Genomic DNA, 25,634 nt, shown 5'->3' on the forward strand with positions numbered 1-25,634 from the left:
CATCTGGAAGGAATGGGCCCTGAGGTCCAGCTTTCCAGTGTGGCTGAAGTGGACTTCCCTGGATGTGTTTAGGCCCCTTAAGTCCTACACAGGGCAAGGGGAGGCCGGAGAGGCAAGGGAAGTAGCTGTTGCCACTCCTCTGGAAGACATGGCTCCTTCTGCTCAGGACAGGTTTTCCCTGGGTACTAGCTCCCTTGGAGGCCATCAGCTTATTCCTGGCTGCAGAACCCTCACTTGATATGCCAAGGCCCTTGGGCTGGGGCTCCCAAGCCTCCCTGTATTCACTTCTCTCCAGCCTAGGGCCACTTGGCCACCTCACTCTAGGCCCTGGGGCCCTCCTGTTGTCAGTCAGTGGGTCTAGTCCCTCGGCAGACTCAGTATTCTATTGGCCTGGCTAGGAAGTCACTCATTTGCAGCTCATCATGGCCAAGGCCCTGCCTGGGTCCATCCCCTGGTCCCTGGTGGAGTCCTTCCCAATCCTATGCCTGGGTCCTGGCCCTGCAGACTTCTCTACTGCTGGCTATCTGCTCACATCTCCTGCTGTGTGGTTGCCTACCACTGACCTCTGTTCCGGCCTTAGACCCCAACCTTAGCCTGCACCAGCACTGTATACAAGTGTCACCAACCTGAGGGTGATCATCACCTGGAGGACTAGTCCAAACATAGATGCTGGCCTTTGCTGCAGAGCTTCTGATTCAGTAGGTCTGGAGTAGAGCCTGAGAATTTGTAGCTCTGAGTTCCCAGATGATGCTGTGGCTGCTGGCCTAGGAACCACCCTTTGAGAACCATCAGTGTCATGGTTAAGCAGATGGGCTATGGGGCTTGAACCCAGCTATCTAGGTCCCAGATCTTGTCTCTTTTACCACCTATGTGAACCCACGCCTCTACACCTCATCTAGATGAGTCTCCTCATCTATAAACCAGGCTCCCGTGAGCACGGAACGACCCAGTCGAGGTCCTACCTGGCGTACCGTAAGCATTCAGTGAATACATTCATTTCTTTGGCTGCTGTCACAAATTACTGCAGCTCGTGTGGCTTAAAACAACAGAAATTTATTCTTGTACAGTTCTGGAGACCAGAAGTCCAAAATTAAGGTTTGGGGTAGAGCCTTACCCCCTCTGGAGGCCTTAGGGGAGGATCCTTCGTGGCCTCTTTGGGCTTCCACTGGCTGTGCCAGATTCCTTGACTTGGGGTGGCCTCTCTCTAGGCTCTGCCTCCGTGGTCACAGTGTCTCCTCCCATTTGTCTGTCAGATGTCCCCCGTGTGTCTCTTATAAGGACACTTGTCACTGGATTTCAGGCTCACCTGGGTAATCTGGGATGATCTCTTCATTTCATAATCCTTAATATCTGCAAAGGACCCTTCTTCCACATAAGATCCCATTCACAGGTTCCGGGGATGAGGACATATCTTTCCGGAGAGCCATCATCCCACCCACTGCAGTGAACATGGTCATTGTTATTGTTGTTGTTTCTTCCAGCAGCTGCAGTTAGGCCTGACTCCAGCTTTTTGCCCTGGGGTGGGGGGATCGAGTGGGGTGCTAAACCGGTTTCCAGGTTCTAGCTCCTCTGTGCTGGCCCTGCTTCTCAAGCCATTCCCAAGCTGGCAGGAGGTTCCCCTCAGGAGTGGCATTGGCCCCATTACAGTCTCTCTGTGTGTTCAGATTTCACCCATCTGAGGAAAACCACACTCTCAGCTCCTGGACACCTGTTTGGAGCTCTCTGTCCTTATAAATTATTCCTTATACCTGAGTTGGCTGCGCTTGACAAAGCACTTTGCCTTTCAGAACCACATGTGGCCCTCCCTGCAACCTAGAGATGGAAGTAGCATTTCCTCTCCAGGTGAGAAAGCTGAGACCCAGAGGGAAAGCCGCTCAGAGCTGCCTTTCAGGGCCGTTACAGTAGTAGTTCAGGGGAGACATGTCATTGATGATAATGGCAATAACCACACCCAATGTGCTCTACTAAACAAATGTCTGCTCTTGCTAGGCCCTCCACTGAGTGTTCTATATCTGTTACCTCAGGTCATTCTCAAGACTCTTTCCTGCAGTTGGGTGGCATTATTCCTATGTTATAGATTTAGAGCCTGAGGCTCAGAGAGGGGAAATGTTTTGTCCGACGTCACACAACTTTTAAGTGCAGTGCTGGGATTTGAAGCCAGAGCTGTCTTTCTCCCCATCATATGTCATCTTGTTTAGAGATCCTTCTCCCAGCTCTGAAAATATGTCAGGTCAGCCAAGAGGAGAGATGTGGCCCTCCAGTGGCCAGCAGGACGGGAGTCTCTGGCCCTCCCAGATCTGCTTAGAAGATAAAGCCCCTGAGAGACTGTCTCCGACTGGCAGTCTGTTCCTGGTAGCTGCTAGGGGGAAGCTGTGTTGGTACAAAGAGTGATGGGGGTAGAGAGGCAGATAGGCCCAAGGTCACTGAGGGCTAACCAGGGCATGCTCCCTGGCGCGGGGCAGCCTTGGGGGGAAGTGACATTCCTGGAGAGGGCCAGATGGAGACCCAGCTCTTCACTTCCGACAGATGAAGGCTTCACCCATTCTGAGACCTGAGGGCTGTGTGCTCTTGGGCAACTAATTTAACTGCTCTGTTTCCACATTTGCAGATTGGGGATGATAGGAGTGGGGTAGTTGTGAAGAACTCAGGGGCTGTGTCGGGGCGCCTGGGTGGCTCAGTCGGTTTAGCATCCAACTCTTGATTTTGGCTCAGGTCATGATCTCAGGGTCGTAAGATCAAACCCCGCATCAGCCTCTGTGCTCAGCTCAGAATCTGCTTGAGATTCTCGCTCTCCCTCTCTCTCTACTCCCCCTGCTCTCTCCCCCGCTGCTGTGCAAACTCTCTCTCTCTGTCTCCCAAGTAAATAAGTAAATGAAGTCTTAAGAAAAAAAAAAGAACTTGGGGGCTGTGAATGAGCATCACCTTCACTAGCCCAGGCTACGCTGGGACCACCTGAATCAAAATCTCTGGGAGTGAGGCATGGGCAGTAGAGTTTTTGAAAATCTCCCCAGTGATTCTGCTGTGCAGCCAGAGCTGAGAACCACTGCCATGGGGGTAGAGCACTTGTACCCAGGGCACAGGAAGGGCTCAATACATACGAGCTATCGTTAGGCATAAAGGCACATGTATGTTCACAACACTGACCTTTATTGAGCACCTACCTGTGCCAGGCTCTGTGCCAAGCATCACCTGTACAGGTCAGCTATTCGTATTTATCGACCAACTGTTTCTAGCATTGCTTCTAAGAAAATAAGTCAGTTGGGTTCGATGCTTTGTGAAGACATGACCCAAATCTGATATTCTGGGGAGGTTTTACTGACGAGGGGGAAAATTCAGAAAATATACCCATATGAGAGAAACTGAAACCCTGTGAGTAGGAAGCATAGGCAAAGATCTCCAACTCCTCCCCCCCCCAAAAAAAAGATCTCCAAACCCTTTAATAGGTAGCTAGACTAGAGAGAGTGGGCTGCAGACTCTCCGTGGGCCCCATGGCCAACATCTTCCCTTGCAGTGCTCCCTCGTGAACATCAGTAACGTGGAAGGCTTGTGATGGTGGAGTTTTTTTGTTTTGTTTTAAGGATTTTATTTATTTATTCATGAGAGACACAGAAAGAGAGGCAAGGACACAGGCCAAGGGAGAAGCAGGCTCCCTACAGAGAGCCCAAAATGGGATTCGATCCCGGGACCCCGGGATCATGGCCTGAGCTGAAGGCAGCCGCTCAACCACTGAGCCACCCAGGCATCAGATGGTGGGGGTTTTGTTGGTTTGTTTTTAGCTCCAGAACACTTTCCTCCAGTGAGGCTGGGATTGGAACTGAACATATGAAGGAAATGAGGTCTGAGTGGCTTTGGTGTGAGCATGTGTCCTTGTGAGTTAGCGTGTGAGAGTACCCACGGATGAGTGTGAGTGTGAGCAGACCAGTGTGTGTGTGACTTGGCATGTATAGGGGATGAGCGTGGGTGAGGGTGTCAGGGTGTGAGCGCTCTCATGTGCGTGTGCGTGTGCCAGTCCGGGCCTGCGTGCAGCCCCCCGCGTGCAGCCCCCGCGTGCAGCCCCCTCTGGAGCCCCGGCCCCGCCCGGGGAGGGCAGCTGCAACCAGGGGTCCAGATGTCTGCGCTGACCCCGCGCGGCCTCCGGCCGGGCTCTCAGGGCTCCGTCCCCTTCTGGGGAACCTGGCAGTTTTCCGCTCCCAGCAGGCCGCTGCGTGTTCCCCTCCCGTGCCCGGCAGGTGCCCCCGACAGGCCCCGTCCCCTCCGTGCCCGTTTTCCATGGGTTTTCCTCGAGGCGGGCGCCCTGAGCCGAGTCCTCCAGAGCTGCCCGCCGGGAGTGATGACTCACTGCGGTTGATGTCATCCTTGGGCTCCAGGGCCTCGGCACACTCAAAGAGCCGTTGTTCTTCCCCAAATGGAAAAGAAAGGTCGATAAATCGAGAAGAGTTGACTCAAAAACTCTTCCCTGATGCTCCTGCCTGCCCACACCTGCCGGACTTCATGCGCCACCTGGTGCATGTGGTCTCCGAGGTGGCGCTGGGCCCAGGCTTCTGGGACAGGTTTGGAAAAGACCCTCACCTCCCCAGGACAGCAGGACCCACTGCATGCTCCCTAAGGCTTGCAGATGGCTCTGGCACCGGAGCCGATTTCTGTCCAGTCCAAGGCGTTAATGTGTGTGTGTGCATGTGTGCATGTGCGTGCGTGTGCATGTAGGAGGTGGTAGTGAGCAGACCTGGATCACAGAATCAGGGAGTCAGAATACATCCTCTCCAGGCTAAACTCAGTTCCCTCATTGCCGGGCCTACTTATCCGATTATATTATTAATTCTTTAATGGCTAACAGTTGGAAGCTGGCTGGCGAGAGCGTGGGGGTGTGGGGCCCAGAGCTGGCCCAGTCCAGTTAGCTAGGACCTGCAGCCGGTCCTGGGTTTTCAGCTGTGCCAGCTCCCTGCTGGGCATGGCCCCATGGTGCTGTCCTTTCTCACGATGACTCTGTGAGCCAGCTTCTGTTGCGGCCCCACCACAGCTCAGAGGAGTGAAATGGCTTTCCCAAGGCCATATACGGCTTAGTGGCAGACTCAGGACTCAAGGCTGGGCGTGTCTGATAGCCAAGCCTGGGCTGGGGGAGGAAGGGTAACCCTTACTTGTGGCTGCCAACTGGGAGTGAGCATCAGACTTACCCAGGACAGACCCTGGAAGACACTGAATCCACAGGAGGAAGGGCCAGGCAGGAGGGGGCAAACCTGTCTTTTTTTTTTTTCTTTTTTTAAGCACTTTATTTATTCATTTGTTCATGAGAAACAGAGGCAGAGACACAGGCAGAGGGAGAAGCAGGCTCCCTGTGGGGAGCTGATGTGGGACTGGATCCCAAGGACCTCAGGATCATGACCCAAGCCAAAGGATGATGCTCAACCACTGAGCCACCCAGGTGCCCAGACCTCTGTCTTTTTAAAAGCTCCCTGGGTGACTCTGATGTGTGACTTGGGCAGGAAACTTCATGCCACGCTATACTACCCATTCTGATCTGAATCCTGATGTAAATCGTTTATTATCCTTCATGGCCTTAAAGTGATCATGAACTTCTCCAAGCCTCAGCTTTCTAACCTGTAAAATGGGGATAATAATATGACCTGCCCCAAAGAGAGTCAGTAGGAAGATGAAATGATTCATGGGATGCTTGTTGAGCGGCGCCTGTCACACAGCAAGCCCACGGTGAATCTTAGCTGCTGATGTTATTTCTTGTCTTCATTTATAGGTCACCCTTGCCAGGCTCTGCCTCCACTGGGGACTGAGATGGGTCTGCATGGTCTATGCCCAGAAGCCCACACGTGGTCCTATCAGAGAGGGAAGGGAACGCACCACCAGAATGCAGAGAGATGAAGGTGTTGGAGTGGAGGGATAGGTGGGGGACCCCGGGGAGACAGAGGTGTGCAGCTGTACCTGGGGGAGTCCCGAGGGCAGCCTGGGAGGCCGTGACTTGTAATTGGGCAGAGCCCAGCGTGAAGTCTTCCGTGCTGGCTCCTGCACTGGGGCTTCAAGTGGGTTGCTTCCTCTCTCTAGGGCTTGATTTCCTCCTCTTTGAAATGAGAGAGTGATCATGCCTTGCCTCTTCCCCTGGTGGAGGAGGGGATGCTCTGGAAGCCAGAGAGGGTGCTGGGTGGGGGACAACTTCTTCCTGCCGGGTGGGCAGGGCAGACAAGCCGCAGTGCCCACACCTCGTTCGTCTCCACCCACGTCCAGGCACCTTCAAAGCCATCCTTCTCTCAGTTTAGGCCAAAGGCCTGAGAGAGCAAAAGAACGAGAGAGAGAGAGAGAGAGAGAGAAAGAGAGGGAGGAGAGCTCACACAGTAACTTCATTGAGCGTGAAAATTCCTATGCTATATATGAAAACCGGCAAAGGGAAGGAGGCGTTCTAAGTTTACATGTAGAAAAATGCTCTTCTGTAATTCAGAAAAATGAGGTCTTTGATTGTTGCCAAGCCCAGGTCTCCTTTCTGAGTTGATCCAGGATTTTTTCCCCCCTGGCAAGAAAATGGTTCTTTTTCTACGAAATGCATTGGGTGGCAGGTTTTTCTAAGAACCTCTTGCATCGTTGCTGGGTGCGGATGGATCCCATGCAGCACGAATTCTGTTGTTCCTTTTCCCCGGGAAGGGAGTCAGGTAGAGCTGGGAGTCTCTGCGGGCTCCAGCCTGGGTGGGGCAATGCTTCCTCGCAGGCGGAGTTGTGACATTTTCTTGGGCACAGCGCTCCATGCCTCTGGCCAGGCTGTGCTGCCCAAAGACAGGACGTCTGTGGGACGGGCTGAGTTTGACTCCCTGCTGGAGTCATTCCTTCCAGGCCTGAAGGCTGTGGGTTGGAGGAACAGACAGTGAATGAACAGTGGTTAGAGAAGCTGGAAATCAGCTGTGAGAGACAAGAAGGATGCAGGATAGGAGACTCACAGACCTGGTGGGGAGCGGAGGGGGGGCATGGAAACCATCATCCTGAGGCTCAGAGAGAAGGGATTGCTCAAGGTCATACATTGAGCTAGTGGCCATCTGCCTCCAGGCCAGCAGTTTCCCCCACCCCATGCTTCAGAGAGGCCATGATGCAAGAGTCAAGGCTGCCTGTGGGTGGTCCCAGAGTGCAAAGTAGGGCCCAGCCTGGTGGGTGTGAGCTAAGGGAGACCTCCTCAGTCCATCAGGAGAAAGAGATCTGAAGACTAAAGACTGCCCAGCAGTGGTCAGGGTTGTCCCCAGTAGTGGAGATGTGCACACAGAACACTTGCACATGGCCTTTTGGTGGGTATGCGGTGGAGGAAACACCCTCTTCAGACAGTGAGCTGTACTCTCCTTGCATAGAGTCTGTGGCTTGCTCCACTCCCAGCTTCCTGTCTCTGTGGGGAAGTGAGAGGAAGGGAAGCCACAGGCCAGGAGGTCTGATTTGATAACCCAGCGTCCTCAGGGACCATATGTCTGGAGGGGTATCCAAAGGGATGGGAAGGAACAGTCCTGGGAAGATGCAGGAACATCTCCTTCCCAGGCAGGATGGCCTGAGAAGGAGCAAGAGGAGAGATGCTTGGTTCTCGGAGGCTCCCAAGTTTATGCTGCTGGAGCAGAGGAGGTATTGGGGAACTCCTTTTTTCTCAGAGCCTGAGTATAGGGGCTCCCAGGTAGTCACCCCCACTTTACCTACACTCCCTTAAGCCTACTGGCTCCAGCCCCAGGCCACAGCAGCATGGGATCCTCTAGACCCCCTGTGCCCTGCCTCCCGTGGAGTACGCCAACCAGCTCGAATACGTCTGGGAGGGTGCCCACCTAAGCTGACTGAAGTGTCCCGTAGGTCTTCGCAGCCGCAGGTGGAAATGAGAGAGGTGAGGAGGGGGCACCTTGTGCTTTCCCAGGCAGCCAGCACAGGAAAAGTGAAGAGGGTGGGAGGTAGGCATCTAAGTTCTAGACCTGGCTTGGCCGCAGCGACCTGCATGACCCCAGGCCTGCTGTGTGGGGACCTCCCAGGCCCCTGACTCTGATTCTGGTGTTGGGATGCCTGTCCTCGCTGTTTCCCCAGGCGGCAGTGTCCCCGCAACTGCAGCCTGGGAAGCCTCCGTTGGGTTTCAGGGAGGCGCAGTTCTCCAGGTGGCCACCAGGGGCCGCTGCCACGCAGGATCCGGGGTGTCCTCAGCCCCCCTCCCCGCTGGCTTCTCCGCAGCCCTAGTTGACCTGGAGCCAGAGGAACGCTCCGGAGCTCCTTCCGGCCTTAAATGCTAACAAGCGCGAGCACTGGGCGCAGGTCCCAGATGATCATCTGTGAGATGGAGCTTTGCGAAGCCAAATGCAGTTCCCTGGGGAGGCGAGGCCCCAGAGCCGCAGACTAGCCCCAGGCACTGCCCCAGCACCCCGCACAGGGAAGGGCTGATCCAGCCCATTGCACAGAAGGAGAAACCAAGGTGTGACGGAGGGAGATGAGATGCAGATGTCCTGGAGTCTGTGGCCGCCAAGAGCAGAGGGAAGGGTTCCGGTTCTTCACCTCCTCTGGCCAGGTTGCTGTCTTCTCAGTGGAAGGAAAACCTGAACCCTGCCCTGTTTGTTTCTTCATCGCTAGGAATCTGCCCTGGTTTCCATGGAAACTGGCTTTGGACCCCTGGGAGGAAAGTTGCACCCTGCAGTGACTGACTGTTCAGATTTTCCTCTGCTGGGTCCATCTCTAAAGCCGTCTGACGCCTCCTCCCTGTGCCCTCGGGAGGGGCCGCCCAGAGCTGTGCTCAGGAGCCTGAGCCAAAGACGTGGGGCACAGGGGCCTCTGTCCCCTTTCATCAGGCCACGGGTGCAGAGGGCCTGCTCCTGTGCTCAGCCCTGATTTGAGTATTTAGAGGTGGGATTGATGCTGTGGCTCTGTGTATGGGGTGCGAGGAGGGCTCCCTTGTCTTGGAGTGCAGCTGAGCAGGGGCAGGAAGTGGGAAGGTGAGGCTCTTCCTAGATGATTTGGCTCTGAGAAGATGGAAATAGGGGGAACAGCATGAGCAGAGACAGAGACAGGGGAGAGGGGAGAATGAAGAGATGAAGCAGAGGGTGTCTTCACTGGAATTTTGACTTGATTCTGCCGGAACTAGGGAGCCATGGAAGGCCTCGGAGCTTGTAAGTAGCATGAATGGATGACTACTAACCAAGACACCTGGATCGTGAGCTTCCTGAGTGCCTGCATTCTTGCTTCAGCATCACATCCCCGGTGGCACACAAGCCAAATCTGGGGACTTTATAAATGTTTATCAATTCATGGATTGGAAAAGTGGGTTGAAAAATCCCCATTGGAGATGAAGCTCTCTTTATGCACTAATGAAGTGAGAGATGAAGACTGAAGTCAGAGTCAGCCCCAGGAGGTATTTCGAAGGCAGCGAAGCTACTTAGAATATGTCAGAGTGGCTATGGCTCCAAGAGTCCATCTTGTCTAGCTCCTTGATGTGCACATGGGGAAACTGAGGTCAGGGATGGAGAACAGCTTGCCCAGGAGCACAGATGGAGTCAGGGGTGGAGCTGGGACTCAACTGAAGAGTCCTGCATCCCCCACCTGGGCCTCTCTCAGTGCCCCATGCTGTATCCATGCCCAGAGGGCTCCCTGGGACCTGGCACTGTGGGAATGGGAGGGAGCTTGGATCTCCAGGTGATGGATGAACATGCAGTGGGGTCCTTGGTAGAGGTGGGGCCCGAGCCTGATCCCACTAGCCTTAACCAGGGCCTCAGATCCTGAGCCTGGCACTTCCTGTGTGCTAAGCATTTTAGATGTATTATTTCACACAGCTGTCTATGGAGAATAGGTATCATTATCTGTGGAGAAGTGTGGGCCCTTCGTGGGAAGGGGCCCAGGTTCCCGAGGCCAGAGAGTTCCAGGATCAGCCCCTGTGAGCACTGCCCCCTCTGGGATTGCCTCCTCCCTCCCGATAGTGGGATGTCTTCCCACCAGCTGTGACCCCCACCCTCCCACTTCCCACCCAGCACAGAGCCATCCCAGGACAAGCCCGTGGACCAAGCCGCTGGGCCTGTTTGTCTTGGCTCCCTGGCTTCTCTCCCCTCCCTGGTGGCCGCCTAAGCAGGTGGCCCTCCTGCAGAAGCCAAGGGGAAATGAGCCAGCAGGCCCAGGCGCAGCGCTGAGCGGGGGGTCACTCCAGGCCAGGGGTCGCTCCCCCCACACCACGCCACGGGACACTGCGTTTGGAGGGAGGTAGGGGTTGCTGAGAGCAGAGCTGGGCTGACTCGGGCTTCCTGCAGATTGCAGTTGGCTCCCTCTCTGGCCAACCCAGTGGAAACAAGGCCTGTGGCCAGGCTCCTGCACACTCGTCTGCCCTCACACAGCTGGGGCCTGGGCAGCAGGAGGGCAGGGGACCGTTAGGGAAGGTTCTCTTTGCAGACTTTGCCTCTTGCTCAGCTTATACCTTGCAATCCAGTAGAATACCAGCCGCTACCATTTGCTGAGCATTGGCACTTCCCACCCTTCGTTTCATCTGATTCCCCACATGTGAGATGAGCTGAATGTCCTCACATCACCGCTCAGTCATCCACCCAAAGGCTGCTGACTTGGTGGTAAATGGCAAAGGCTGGATCCGAACCCGGCTCCGACCAATGCCAAGAATTCTCCTCTGCAGGTGGCTTCCTCTGCCCACTCTCCAGATGGCCGGCCAATGGCCTGTGCCCAGAGGGGCTGGGACAGCAGCGCAGGATTACACCTCCCCCTGTCCATCCTTACTCGCTGCTCATCTGCCACTTCCCGGCGGTGGCTTACAGTCACAGAACTCCCTCCCTGACCATCCATTTTCCTATCTATAAAACAAGGAGGTTGGATAGATTTGTAATTTTTTTTTTTTTAATGCAGGATTCTTTGGAGACTTAAAGGAATCCCAGAATTGCCACGTGGAAGCGTTGGGCTGGTTTAAGCAGGCTTCCCGGCCTCTCTGCCTCTGCCCCAGGGTCCCCTGAACCCCCACCTGTCCCTGAAACCCTGGGGACACCACTTGGAAACCAGCCATGGCTGGATGAGAGGCTCTGGCCCATTTACTCTCTATGGGGGGGAGGGGTACTTTCTCCAGACTTGGAGCAGCCCACCGGAAAGGGGCTTGCCTTCTTCTCAGTAGGGGGGAGATTGGATGGGGATGGGGGGGTTAGAAGGGTGTAGAGCTTCACACTAGTTCAGGGAAGAAGAAAGCAGGGCTGTCAGCAGGATGCTCTTGGTTTTATTTTGTTTTTATCTTTCAACCTGGAGAGGAGAAAAGAAATCTCAGTGGGGTGTTTGCTTTTATTTCTTTTTTCTTTTCTTTTCACTCTTTCTTTTGCCTTTCTTTTTCTATAGAGACAGGCCACATCTGAGTGAAGAAAAGCAAAGAAAGACGCTTTCATAATTTCTAAAAGGGGATGGGAGGAGTTAATGTCTTTAAAATATGTAAATGTCTTTTTTCACACCATGTATATGGTATAAGATTTCAAAAAGTACAAGAGTATCCAGAGAGAAGAAAGTCTCTCATTCCCCAGCCACCGACTCCCTTCCCTGGAGACAATCTCGAGTCCCAGTTTCTTATGTATCCTTCCAGAGGTATTCTGACATATATTTAAGCATCTATATATTTATATATGAAATATGTATTAATATAAGTATTTCTAACAGATAGTGATTCTGCTCTGCACCCCTTTTTGGGTCTATTTTTACTTAATACATCTTGTTGATTGTTTCATATTAATACCTAAGGAATCACTCTTTTTAAAGGCTGCATGGTATATCAAAACTCATTATTTAACCATTCCCGAGGATGGTCAGGAATATTCTTTTTTTTTTTTTTTTGCAAGGAATATTCTTGTACATGCTCTCTATTTCACATATGTGACTTTGTTAAAAAAAAATCCATGAAGGTATAATTCCTGGATCAAAGAGCCCATGTTTATTGTGATTTTGAGAAATATTGTCAAAGTGCCTCCCACAGACATGATAGCAGTGTGTGGTCCCACCAGCAGTGTATGAAACCCCCTCGCAGCCTTGCATATATTATCTGACGTTCTGATGTTTGCCAATCTGAGAGGGAAAATGGCATCTCTTCGTAGCCCTAACTTCTATTTCTTTCCTGAGTGAGGTATCTTTTCATATGTTTAAGAGCCATTTTAGATATTTTTTTCACGGTGGAAAGAATTTCCCTATTCTTTCCCCATTTTTCCATGGGGCTGTGCTCTCCTGTTTATTCATCTGTTTTGTGTGTTAGGTAACTAGTTTGTTATCTGTGATATATGTAGCAAATATTTCTGTCCAGTTTGGAATTTTATTCGACACCTGTTTGGGAACTTTTGTTGTCATGCAGAACTTGAAGAATTTCTGTGCAGTTAAATTTAAAGGATTGATCAACCTTTTCATTTATGCCTTCTGGGGTTTCTCATACTTAAAATTAATTCCTGTCTTAATGCAAGTCAAAAACTGGAGAGGGGAAGCATTGGATGGAAAATCAGTTCTGAGTTCGTAGCCAGCAGTCCCCTCCTTCCTTGAATCTCACCTTTACCGTTTGTAAAATGAGGGGTTTGACTTTAGTCATTCATTCATTCATGCATTCATTCATCCATTCATTCATCAGAACTAGTCTGGATACTGGGAACACAGAGATGAATGGTGTGGACTTTGTTTTCCTAGTCTAACGGGGAGAGAGATAAAGTGACCCAACAGTGACATGCGGTGTGCTATAAGGGCTGAGGGAGGATTCCAGTGTGTACTGAGAAGGCATCTAATGCAGCCTCCTGAGGGGAGGAGGATGTGGGTGCAGGAGGTGAAAGAGGTGATTTCAGGGGAGGTGAGGCCGGGCCTGAGTCTTGAAGGATGAGAAGGAGTACCTCTGGCAAAGTAACTGGGTGGGGTGAGATGGGGTGGCTGGCATAGGGGACTGCACTTGCTCTAGAGCAGGGAGGAGCGGCCACAGCATGGGGCACTCCAGAGACTGTGTCAAGGCATGCTGGAGAGTAGGGAGTGCGGCTGGGTCCCAACCACAGGACAGGAGGCAGTGGCCTGACACTGACCCTGTCCAAGGGAGGGCCCTGGGCTGGGTGGCCTTGGGAGGCTTCTCAGCAGGGCACCAATGTGATCAGATTCGCTCTTTTGTTGAGGAGGGGTAATTGTTTTCACTAAGACATTGTGACATATTTTCCATCACATGTTTTATAAACAATACTACAATGAGTATCTTTAAATATCACTTAGTTTATGAAGTAAACATTACCCACCCCCCCAAAAAAAAAACTGAAGAAGAAGAAGGAGGAGGAGGAGGAGGAGGAGGAGGAGGAGAAGGAGGAGGAGGAGGAGAAATCATTATTGTTGAAAAGCCACAGAGGCTGCTCCCATAGCTCATCTTCCTGCCTCCCCTGAATGTTGGCCAGAATATGCTGCTGGTGGGCACAGTGGCGTCTTACATGTTCTTACTACCAAAAAAGAAATGGTAGTTGGGTGATATTGGTGTTACCTGAAGATGTGGTGGTAATCATGTTGCAATACAGAAATAAATCCAATCAACATATTGTATACCTTAAACTTATACAATACTATATATCACTGATGTCCCAATTTAAAAAATTAGCACAGTTGCTTCAGAGGACATTGTAGCAGCATTCAGTGAAGTTGCAGGGGTACATCCCCACATCGAGCAATCATTCCACCCGCCGGGTGAGCACGAGGAGATGTGTATGAGAAGCCCATAGCAGTAGAGTTTTGAATAGTGATGAAAATCTCCCTTCCCACCAACAAAAAAGTGAGCCACTCTGTATGGCTTGTTGATACCGTAGAGTGTTATTGTGAAAGCATAAGATCAGAGCCACATGTGTCAATAAAGATCAATCTTCAAAATGCAATGTTGAGTGGGAAAAAAATTGTCAGAGGAGTCCACGTCAGTATACCAACTCTGATGCGAGGTTTAGAGACGTGCACTGTGGTTGCACCTTCCGTCACAGATGTACATGCTCATGTAGTAAACATATAAAGACAATGCATGGGACTATGTACCCCACATCCCACAGAGAGGCTGCCTTTGGGGTGTGGCCGGGGACTAGGATTGGACAGTGCCCGAGAGCTTCTGCTGAATCAGTACTTTCTTAAGCAGAGTGCTGGCATATGCCTGTTCTTCATAATATTCTTCAGAAATGGTTTTAATAATATATTCTATTTAACTTAGTATTTCCCCAAACTATCATGTATTTCAACATGTAATCCATATACACGTGATTAATGAGATATTTTACATTCTTTCTCAAAACTGAGTCTTTGAAATCCAGTTCATATTTTTCATGTGAGGTGCACCTCAGTTGGGATGACCCTCATTTCAAGTGCTCAAAAGCCACACTTGGCTAATGGTTATCATACTGGACAGTGTGGGGTTAACACATCTCTGTTAGGGACTGTATCAGGGGCCCTCTGAGATTCCTTTTGAACCTGAAAGTTGAAGATGATGATGATGATGATGATGATGATGATGATTGCCACCATGACTGAGCATGTGCCAGCGCTTCATACTATTTAATCCTCTCATTTAATTATTCCTTTTTAAAATCATGGCTAAATGGAGTGCCTAGGTGGCTCGGTTGGTTAAGCATCTGCCTTCGGCTCAGGTCATGATCCCGGGGTCCTGGTATGGAACCCCACCTTGGGTTCCCTGCTCAGCGGGACTCTGCTTCTCCCTCTGCCCCTTGCTCTCACTTGTGCTTTCTCTTTCTCTCTCAAATAAATTAAAATATTAAAATAAAATAAATGGCAAAACATAAATACACAAAATTGGCCATTTTAACATTTAATATGTGTCCCATTATTTATGGGTTTTGGTAGGTCTTAAGTATTTTGTACTAACTTTGTGACACATACACAGAGCAGCTAGCTGCTGACTTTGTGCAACCTTCTCTGTGGGTGCTGAGGGTGGGGCACTGGAGTCCAGGCATCTCTCTCTCCCATCCTTCAGGGACAGTTGAGCTCCTGGACCACTCAGAATTCAGTTGCACCCTCGTGCTGCTAAAGGATCATTGGCATGGCAGGCCAAGCAGGTTGAGCTCCCCCCAGAACCTCTGCAAGGGAGCCCCCATCTTGAGAGACTGAGGCAGTGAACCAGCCTGAGGTCAGACCAATCATGGGTTAAAAACATCTGCCACTTACTGTGTCACCTCGGAGAGTCACTCCATCTTCCCAAGCCTCAGTTCTTCATCTGCAGGATGGGAGAATGGAAGTTAATCCCTGGGGCTGTGGTGAGGACTAAGTAAAATCATGTATGAAAAACTTGGTCGTATTTATTCTGTATGGGGAGCTCAAGGGCACAGAGGCAGTGTGTCCAGGCCCCCATCTTGGCCCTCTCCTTGTCACAGAGGGGTCAATAACCCCTGTCCATCAACCACTTGGACTTGTTGAAAGGCAGAAGTTGGGGCACCTGGGTGGCTCAGTTGGTTAAGCATTTGCCTTTGACTCAAGTCATGATCCCAGGGTCCTGGGATTGAGCCCCGTGTCGGGCTCTCTGCTCAGAGGGAAGCCTGCTTCTTCCTCTCTCTCTCCCCCTACCTGCCATTCCGCCTGCTTGTGCTCCCTCTCTGTCAAATAAATAAATAAATAAAATCTAAAAAAAGAAAAAAAACAAAAAAAAAGGAAAGAGTAGTGAATGTTTATTGCATTACCACCTTATTTACCAAGTTACACAGGTGGTCTCACTCAATCATTTTCATGGGGCTCATATCATAGAGGAAAACATGGCCTTGCAATAGTGAAATGACTCACCCAAGGTCACACAGCTAATTAGTTGTTCAGCCAGACAGGGACAAGTTGGTAAACTGAAAGGCAGGCTTGATTTACTACATGGAGCTTTACTCCCAGTGCCCTTGAAGGCTTGGGTCTTCTCTGGACATAAACTCAAGTCCCCTGTAGTCACTCAGGCTCTCAAGGTCCTCTGACCTTTGGCTGTAACCCAGGCAGTCACCAGGGTCTGCTTTCCCCCTTGACCTCTGGGGAAGAACCCTGCTCGATTCTGACCCTCCCTCATCTCCTCATTGGGCTGAATACTCAGGATCTGGCTTCACTTCTGAGGCCTAAGTGTCCTGCATGTCCATTGTCCTGCCCGCAGGGGTCCAGTCCACCTGTCCCCAAGACCTGCCTTCCTGTCTCACTGCTGGCATCGTGGACATCTCCTCAGGAATGGGTGCACATCACACAAGGCAGCCCAGAGCCTGCTCCCAGGGCACCAGGGTTGGGCCGATCAAGGCTCCTTAGACTAGGGGCCTTTCCAGGCCACCACAATGGAACCCTAGGATTTCAGCTGGATAAGAGCTCAGACCCTGGGGTCAGATGCTCTGGCTTTGAACCCTGAGGGAACTTACCTTGGGCAAATTTCTTAATTTCTCCTTGAAGTCAAATGAAGCTAAGGGTACTTCCCCTCCCAGAATTATCATGAGGATGAAAAATGAGCTAATGTATGTGAAGAGTTTAGCGCAGGGCTCCACGCAGGAGAACTCAGGGAATGTCCCTGTTGATGATGATGAGAATTCCAACAGCCCTGAAGTCTAGGAACACTTCACCTTGTCCCAGCTTCTCCCCATAACCCTGGGGACACTTCAACAGTAGCCCTTGTTCAAAACAAACCAACCTACCCAGTTTTATAGAGAGAAACGAGGAACAATCTGTAAGTTGATGGGAGAACTTTATATAGTCCTCGAATATTCTAGGAAATACTTTAAAATGTTTTCCAAACTGCAGTCAGGACTTTTTAGTGGGTAATGACATTAATTGAGTGGGTCGTTGCCAACATGCTTTTAATGATTCTATTTATTTATTTGAGAGGGGAGGGGCAGAGAGAGAGGGAGAGAGTCCTAAGCATCTCCCTGTTGAGCACGGAGCCCAGCTTGGGGCTCAGTGTCGTGACGCTGAGCCAAAACCAAGAGTCAGACGTCTGCTCAACTGACTGACCCACCCAGGCGCCCCTCCAGCATGCTTTTAATAAAAGAGGAAAAGAATTCCCCAAAGGAAAATTTCGGAGTGCCTGGTGAGTATTGAAAGTAAATAATGTTTTATGAAACATTGTTCCAGGGTTACAGATATGTTTATTGAAACGGGCCTATTGGGTTGCAATATAAATGCATTTCTAATTGTGGGTCATTGTCAAAAAAGTTTGTAAACCAGTAAGGAAGGAACTATAGGGAGGTTTCTGAGGGATCCCATTTCCCTTTTTTTTCCTCCCCATTTTCAAGCATTGTGGAATATATGTGTGAGGCATGGCCTCTGTCTCCTTCCCTGCAGAGTTGGCTTCCCAGGGCCCCCTGGACCTCACGGAGCTCATCGGCGTCCCGCTGCCCTCATCTGTGTCCTTTGTCACGGGCTATGGTGGCTTCCCAGCCTACAGCTTCGGGCCTGGTGCCAACGTCGGCCGCCCAGCCAGGACCCTCATCCCACCCACCTTCTTCAGGGACTTCGCCATCAGCGTCACAGTGAAGCCCAGCAGTGCCAGCGGTGGGGTGCTCTTTGCTATCACCGATGCCTTCCAGAAGGTCATCTACCTGGGCCTGCGGCTCTCGGGCGTGGAGGATGGTGGCCAGCGGGTCATCCTCTACTACACGGAGCCAGGCTCCCATGTGTCCCATGAGGCTGCTGCCTTCCTGGTGCCTGTGATGACCCACCGGTGGAACCGCTTTGCGGTGATCGTCCAGGGCGAGGAGGTGACCCTCCTCATGGACTGTGAAGAGCACAGCCACATCTCCTTCCAGCGGTCCTCCCGGGCCTTGGCTTTCGAGCCCAGTGCAGGGATCTTCGTGGGCAATGCAGGAGCCACGGGGCTGGAGAGATTCACCGTGAGTCTAGCTCTGTGGATCCGGGAGGCCGCTGGACACTGTGCAAGAAACACAAGCCATTGTTCTTGTTATTATTTTATTCTTTCTTTTTTAAAGATTTTATTTATTCATAAGAGACACACACACACACAGAGGCAGAGACACAGGCAGAGGGAGAAGCAGGCTCCATGCAGGGACCCCGATGCGGGACTCGATCCTGGGACCCCAGGATCACTCCCTGAGCCGAAGGCAGACACTCAACCACTGAGCCACCCACAGATCCCTCATTATTTTATTCTTAAAGCCTCAAAGAGGCAGGCATGTGTGGTGGGATGAGCACTAGTCCCACAACCCAAAACCTAGATTCCAGTCCTATGTTTCCAATTTATTCTGATGATTCCAGAGCGTGGATTCTCTGATCCTCTCTGGGTTTTCTTATCTGTACACAAGGATGAGAAAGTCTGCACCATGGAGTGGTAGAGTCAAGTGGGATGGCCTGATGGAAAGCTCTCTGTGCATTTTCAGGCATTTATAAAAGGAGGATAGTTTATTATTTTTTCAGTGATCTTACCTTGGGAGAGGAGTGCCAGGTGCATTTAATTTTTGCCAAGCTAGAGGAAGCTGGAATGCCAGAGTGAAAGGTAGTTTCTCTCTCTCCTTTTGGACAATATTCTCTGAAAAAATAGCAGAAAATTGCCCTGTCAAACAGGCTTTATTTTTTTTTTAAGATTTAAAAAATTATATTTATTCATGAGACACAAGAGAGAGGCAGAGACACAGGCAGAGGGAGAAGCGGGTTCCTTGTGGGGAGCCTGATATGGGACTTGATCCCGGGTCTCCAGGTTCACGCCCTGGGCCAAAGGCAGGCACCCAACCGCTGAGCCAACAGGTGTCCCAAAAGAGGCTTTTATGCATAAGCCATTCTAAGAAAATCCCTTTTATTGTGGTTATGCATCCAGTCAGCACACATACTCGTACCTTACCTAACCGGTACTAGATGGTACCGTGGGGCAGAGTTTGGGTTTATTTGTAGTTTAGTGGGAGACGGTGAGTGAATCTGAAGAAGTTAAAATCCAATTACAGTTTTTTAACACTTTGGGAGCATCATGGAAAACCAACTGTCAGGGTGGAGAGAGGAGGCAGGAGTGGAGGCAGGGAGGCTGGCTGGTCTTTCTTCTTCACACGAGGGCTTCTGGCCAAGAAGCTTCGAGCTATAGGGGAAAGACACTTTCTGGGTGAGGAAGATGGACGTGCATCTTAGGGCCTGTCACCAACAGGCTAGGGATCTGGATCCAGTTAGGGGGCTTCTGTGTTAGCCTGTGCTCTGAACACAGTACCCTGGGGCTTCTGCAGCTAGTGGAGCTCATATTATATTGGCCCAAGGAGAGTCCCCCTAAATGAGGTGGGCCGAGAGGTGGCTTATCCTGTTGTCATGGCCACACACAGCACATTCTCACACCTGTCCTTTCACTCAGTGGCGTGGTCTCTCTTACAAAAACAATCATGTTTGCCACTAGTGGTCTTAGATGTGCAAGCAGTGGCTTCTGACCTTGTGCTTTTCCCCAGGGCTCCATACAGCAGCTCACCATCCACCCTGACCCCAGGACCCCTGAGGAGATGTGTGAAACTGAAGAATCCTCGGTGAGCCCCCATCTCCCCTGTCCCTGCCCCCACCCCTAGCCGCCAGTTGACCTGGGAGGGCTGGACGCCCAGGCAATTCCTCTTCCCCAACGTCATGGAGTCTCTAAAATCTCTAGACTTCTCAAGCACTGCCTCAAGTCCTATTTTGAGTTTTTGGGCTCAGTTTATTTTTTTAAGAACTTCAGCCATGTCTTTTGTGGGGGTTGGGGTGGGTTGTATTTATTTTGGGGTGTTAGGTTCTTCTGTGGCTGTGGCAGTCAGTGGCCTGGTTTCTAGACTTCCTGCCAAGAAAGGGTGTCAGGATTCTAAAATCAAAGTTAAAACTCTAAGACATGAGTGTAAATTCCTATAAAAACGGGCCTAAATTTAGCTTTTATGCTTGGCAAATGAATCAGTTCCTAAGTTGGGGATGGAGTGGTAGGCAGGGAAAAAAGATGGGTCCTTCCACGCCCCCCCTTCCCTTCTGTCTCCCTCCCTCCCCCAAGGACCTACTGAGTCCCTGCTAGGTGACAGACCTGGGGGCTGCTGGAAATAATGAGATACATCAGCAGCTGTCTCTCCTCAAGCTGCTCTCACACACTTAACAAGCCCGAAGGCAGTGACAGAGCTGGGGGTGACCGGAACCTGGGAAGTCCTCAAACCCAAGCTCCCGGGTTGAGTGGGGGCACGAAGGTGAAAGAGTAGGTGAGAGAGGAGCTGATGCTTGACCAATGACACACAAGTCTCAGCTGGGGATGAGGAGGAAAAGGCCTTTCTGGTAGAAGCCATAGCGTGATGCAGAAAGTCAGAGGTGAGCATGGCGTGGCATATTCCTAGAACTTCTCTTTCTCTTTGGGGGATGTCAACCCCAAAGTACAGCATAAGCTGATTTCATTCATCTAGAAAAAAATGCTGCCAATTTAGTGGGAAAGCTCTTTGGGGGTGGAATTAGGCTCTGTAAGAACGTTTGCACTCCCCAAGGCCTAACCCTGGCCTGCCATTCCTTTAAAGCTGGGAGAAGGGACACCTTACATATATCATCCCCTGCTCTCTGCCCTGCTGTTAGCACTGGAAAAGTAGAGGCCGCCCAAGAGTCCAAGAATAAGGTATTATTGACAAAAGGATGGTGGCCCCCAGGCTCTCTGGCTGACATCAGAAGGCTAATTATGAAAATAAGGTAGCAATAGGAAGACATTCTCCAAATGTCACGGTTCTCCAGCGTAACATTCTGGTGACAGCCATGCAAATGGAAGTGCCTTTGGCAGAGATTGAAGGGCCCTGGACAAGATGAAAGTAGGTATGTTCGAGAGACTGTGCGTTGACTGCATGAGCAGTGAAAGGAACAGTGAAAAGAAGAGCCAAGCCTGAGCACTGTACACGTGCTCTCTCTGGCTCTGTCCGTCTCCTTCTTTCACACATGCACACGCGCATGCACGCACACACACAGTTTCTCCAAAGGAGTCACCGTCTGTGACCGTCCCACTTGTCAACTGCTGCTCCCCCTCTGCCGGGCATGATTTGTCTCCACACAGGCGTCAGGAGAGAGCAGCGGGCTTCAGGAGCCAGAGGGAGTAGCTGAGATCTTAGAAGCTGTCACCTACACTCAAGCCCCCGTGAGTACTGGCTGCCTCGCCGCACCTTCTTGGTCAGCTTTTAGGGGCCGGGAGTTAATAGAGAGGGCCCCGAGCTCTGGGGCTTCTGTCTCTTTTCTTAGATCTGTGACTTTAATTGTGGGCTCACCTGGGAAGGTCAGGAAAGTCCTGGCCAAGGCATTTTGCCAAATTCCCAGTGCAGTGAAATGCCAGTTATCTCTAGGCCACAAGAGGACCCTGTGCCGTGGCCGCAAGAGGACCGTCCAAAGGCAAGCGTGCTCCACTCCCTCCCAGCTCTGTGAGCTTAGGTGACTTACTCAGCCTCTCTGAGCCACAGCTCCTCTTCCATAAAATGCTGATCAGAGTCCTCTCTCAAGGAGGTGTTGGGAGGGTCAGATGAAGCAGTGCAGGGTCAGGTCTCAGCCCAGTGTCTGGGACGAGGGAAGTGGTGCCGCCGAATGGTGGCTGGTGTCGCATTTGCTCAGGGCCCTGGGCTGTGGGAAAGAAGGCAGGGCCCCCACTCCTGTGAGATGCAGAGTCTTCCCAGGAGCTCCCTTCTGGCCCCATGGGAAAGGCTGCCATCCTTGCAGTGGTTGGGGCCTCCTCCCTCCTGGGAATGTACTCTGTGGCCCAGACAAGGAAGTGGTTTTGAAAGCACTGAGTCAGACCATGGGGACAGCAGGAACCCATTTTTAATGAAGACAGCAGTGTCTGAGTCATTGAACACAGAAGCCCAGCAATCTCCTTGACTGGTCTGGCATATTCTACAGACTTATCCCTGATAAAAGAAAGCAAGGAGATGGAAATAGGGCAGAGGCTATAGAGTATAGGTCTCTGGTGACAGAGGTTTGGGTGGAGCAGAATGGAACCTCAGTCTGTTAGTGCTGGGGAGACTTAAAGGTCCCCGCTTTCTGTACAGAGATTTATAGAAAACTGCCCTTTGGACAGATGGGCAAATTGAGGCCCAGGCAGGGGAACAGAATGGCCCTTGGGTACCTGGGTGGAGCTGAAGCTAGAGCATGAGCCCCCTGACGCCCCATCCAGGGCTCAGGCCACAGCCTCGTGCTTCTGGTCTCAGGGTGCTGCAGAGGCTCCTCCCCAGGACCACAGCCAGTTCGAGGGCAGCTGAGATGGAAGAGGCAAGGGTCTAAGGTGGCCTAGATGGTGATGGGGCTGTGGCTGTTCTCGGCAGTGTCGTAACCCTATGTGCCACAGCTCTTGGCCACCCCATTGGCATGTCCAGGGCACTTGCAGCAGGGCCTAGAGTGCTAGTTCCTTCTAGCCTGACGCTGTGCCTGCCCAGTGCCCCAGTTCACAGCTCGGCGTGAGGCCAGCTCAGGCAGAGATGCCAGTAACACATGGTGGCCCCGCAAGAGGAACGGAAAAGGGGAGTGAGGGTTTGAGAGCATGAGATGATCATGGCAGCAGGGACCACCCAGGGCTTCCTGGTGGAGGAGGCATTGAAGCTGGGCAGCTCTGGACAGGGGTAGAGAAAAGGAAGGGATGGAAGAGAACCAGCACTTCTCCATACCCACTGTGGGCCTGGTGCTTGTGTATACGTGACTTAATTCAATCCTTGCAACAACCTTGCAAGGGAGGTGGTGGCTCAGGGAACAGGGTGGCTTTGCCAGGGTCAGGCAGTGGTGGAGTCAGGACCTCGGGCCACAGTGCCACAGGCGTGGGGCAGGTGTCCGAGCACGCTGCAGTCAGGAGGAGGTAAGGACTACATCCTTCTGGTGTCTGGAGAACAGAAGAGTGATTTGAGGGACTTGGTGGTCCCTGGGCCCCCTCCCTCCTTGGACACTTTACTTCCTAGACTTCCCAGCTGCACTGTCCTCCGTGGCGTTGAGAGAACCGGTGCCCATCAGAGTCCCACCTGGTGTGGCTCAGCTCTCCACTTGCTGGTTGTTGGCTGGGCGTCAGTAACTTCCTCCTCCTCCGTTGAGGGGGCTGGTGCGGGTTACGTGGCCCCCGTGAAACATGGGCAGCCCTCCGTGCGTGGTGGTGGGCGTCGCTCTCCACTGATAAGATTATTGCCCTAGAGCGCCCTGTTCTGCTGGGGGCCCCCTTCCCAGCACCTGCTTCCTGGTCGGCTGGTGACTGGGGCTGCTGGGCATGCCAAACCCCTGTGGTTGCCCGTAGTCCTTAACAGAATTCTCTCTGGGCTGTGGGTGCTGATGCTAACTTGTCTGTTCCTGGCATCTGAGTCTCGTTTGTTCGTTTGTTCGCTGCCTCCCTGCGTGGCTCCTGCAGAGCAGCACTTCCTTTGCTGTTTCCCGGGGAGTGTTTTTCCATTCATTCCTCAGAGGGGGCACTGAGGCACAGAGGAGTGAATAGTTTGTCCCCAGGGCTGCCCCGCCAGGCGGTGGCACAGCCAGGTCTCCAGCTCCGGTCCAGGGCTCTGTCTCTCATGTCACCGCCTCCTGGGAGGGCTCCAGCTCCCCTCCAGGGCCACCCCTCCAGGACGGGGGAATTCCCCTCTTCTCTCAGATGTTCCCCTCTCATCTCTGTCTGGCTTCTCTCTTGGAACGAATCTCACTTCCCTGTCCTCACCCCTTCCAACCTGCCACTCTGCAAGACACAAGCCATGACCAGCGGCGAACTGAATCATGGGCTGCCGGAGCAGTCAGGGACTTAAAAAGCCAGCCCTCCTCACCTCTTTCCCCATTTAGGGCAGGAGTCCCTGCCACCGCATGCTTCCCCCTAAGTCAGCTTCTGTTGACACACCTCTCCATTTCTGGAAAGTTCTATCGTGCTCAGTTAGAATTAATGTCCCTGTGGTTCCCAGGCCTGGCTGTGCGTCAAAATCGCGCGTGTGTCTTGGCGGGTGGTGGTGGTTGGGGGGGAGATCGGTGGGGGGACAGTTGCCTCTGGGCTGTGTACCTGGGCATTAGGATTCAGGAGGGCTGGAATGAGGTCCAAGAAAGTGTACTTGCAAAAGCTCTGCAGGTGATTCGGATCCGCAGCCAGGGCCTCCTTTCCAGCCACACCTAAATGCTCACAGTTTTCCCAGACTCTGTAAACATTTGTAACTCCTTCACCCAGGCCTTGGCCTGGCCTCGGTGGTCTGTTTGCCTGGAGGGCCCTTCCCGTCCCCCGTCACCCCCCACCCCCCCGGCCAAGTCCTAACTGTTCAGGATCCTGTCCGCAGCCCCTTGTCGGAGCGTCCCTCCTGTACTCTGCTCTCACCCACTCTGCTGTCCCACATGTCACATTCAAGCACATCGTGTCTGAGTCTGGGTCTCCCCCCAGTACAACGATTTAAGGCCTTCATTTCTGTATCCCTGAGGATCAGCTAAGGATGCGGCACACAGTAGGGCCTCAGGAAGTACATGTGGAATGAAGAATTCTGTTTGTGAATGAGAGAGAGGCTCAGCAAGCCTCTACACCTTTGATACAAAGTCTTGAGACTCGGTAGTCCCATTTTGTCATAGACACACAGGTTCCGCATCCACACTAACCCCTGAAAACCAACAGCCACCTGTTGGAGGCAAGACACCTGACCCTAACCACCAAGGGTCAGCTTACCTGATTCATGCTCTGCCTCGAAGCGCAGTTGGTAGCTCACTTCTTGGGAATTTGACAAACGAGGGTTTTGGTGCACAGGCTGGAGTCCGTGATTTCACGTAACGGGACCGTTGCCGTCTTGAACACAGCTCAGCCCATTGTTACGTTGCGCTCTGGTTTCCCATACCCCTGCCTGCCCTGCCTGCCTGCCTGATCCCAAAGCTCAAACCCCTTACAAAGCAGCTTCGCTTCCAGCTACCAGCAGGGACGCCATCAGAGAACCACAGCAGAGTGCCCCCTGCCTAGGGCAGAGCTCACACCACCTGGCTGGGGCCCCCCTGCAGCTGGGGAGAAGCAGGGGAGCGTGCTTGGGAGTTCTTCACAGCCCGCTGGTGGTGGGGCCTGCTCTCTTTCTCCCACCGCCCACCCTCCCCGATTCCTGCCTCGCTGGGATTTTACTGTGCAGCCTCCCAGTTTCTTTCTTTTCTTTTCTTTTCTTTTCTTTTCTTTTCTTTTCTTTTCTTTTCTTTTCTTTTCTTTTCTTTTCTTTTCTGTCTTTTCTTTCTTTTCTTTTCTTTTCTTTCTTTTCTTTTCTTTTCTTTTCTTTCTTTTCTTTTCTTCCTTTTCTTTTCTTTTCTTTCTTTCTTTTCTTTTCTCTTTTCTTTTCTTTCTTTTTTTTTTTAAAGACTATTTATTTATTCACAAGAGACACAGAGAGAGAGGCAGAGACACAGGCAGAGGGAAAAACAGACTCCATGCAGGGAGCCCAACGTAGGACTCGATCCCAGGACTCCAGGATCACGCCCTGGGCCAAAGGCAGGCACTCATCCGCTGAGCCACCCAGGCATCCCAGCCTCCCAGTTTCTTGACCTAAACCCAACTCTCAACCCTCAAATCCGCACTCTCATTGGTGCCAGGCTGAACTCCCCAATGCATACACTTCTCTTGAACCTAATACCCATGGACACCCCAGGTGCAAGGTCAGACTTCTCACCAAAGAACTGAGCTCTCTGCTCTCTGCCTCCCCTGGCTCCATCCACCTGCTTCCCTCCCCGAGCCCTCGAACCCTCGCCAGGCATAGGTAAGCCAGGTCCTAACAGTGCTGTGTCCTTTCTTACCTGGAGCCTCCCTCCATCCCTGTCTTCTGAAA

The 25,634-nt window shown here is 51.9% G+C and overlaps 1 protein-coding gene and 1 long non-coding RNA gene across 4 annotated transcripts in view; one reads left to right on the top strand and one right to left on the bottom strand.

The window, feature by feature from the left end:
• COL15A1 (collagen type XV alpha 1 chain) overlaps positions 1-25,634 on the top strand; it is a 105,062-nt gene that overhangs the window by 20,555 nt on the left and 58,873 nt on the right. For 2 of the 3 annotated variants that reach the window (XM_072842078.1, XM_072842080.1), the window contains exons 3-5: positions 17,239-17,786; positions 19,332-19,406; positions 20,918-20,998. In XM_072842078.1, the coding sequence (XP_072698179.1) occupies positions 17,239-17,786; positions 19,332-19,406; positions 20,918-20,998 (704 nt within the window). The remainder of the gene's footprint in view (positions 1-17,238; positions 17,787-19,331; positions 19,407-20,917; positions 20,999-25,634) is intronic. The other variant, XM_072842079.1, reaches the window with a different exon arrangement.
• LOC140641746 (uncharacterized) lies at positions 17,687-21,434 on the bottom strand. The gene is made up of 3 exons (XR_012038345.1): positions 21,295-21,434; positions 18,337-18,439; positions 17,687-17,824 (listed from the first exon to the last, which is right to left on the bottom strand). It is a non-coding gene; the product is annotated as an uncharacterized lncRNA (long non-coding RNA).

This window comes from Canis lupus, chromosome 10 (genome assembly GCF_048164855.1).
Source record: "Canis lupus baileyi chromosome 10, mCanLup2.hap1, whole genome shotgun sequence".
Taxonomy (NCBI): domain Eukaryota; kingdom Metazoa; phylum Chordata; class Mammalia; order Carnivora; family Canidae; genus Canis; species Canis lupus.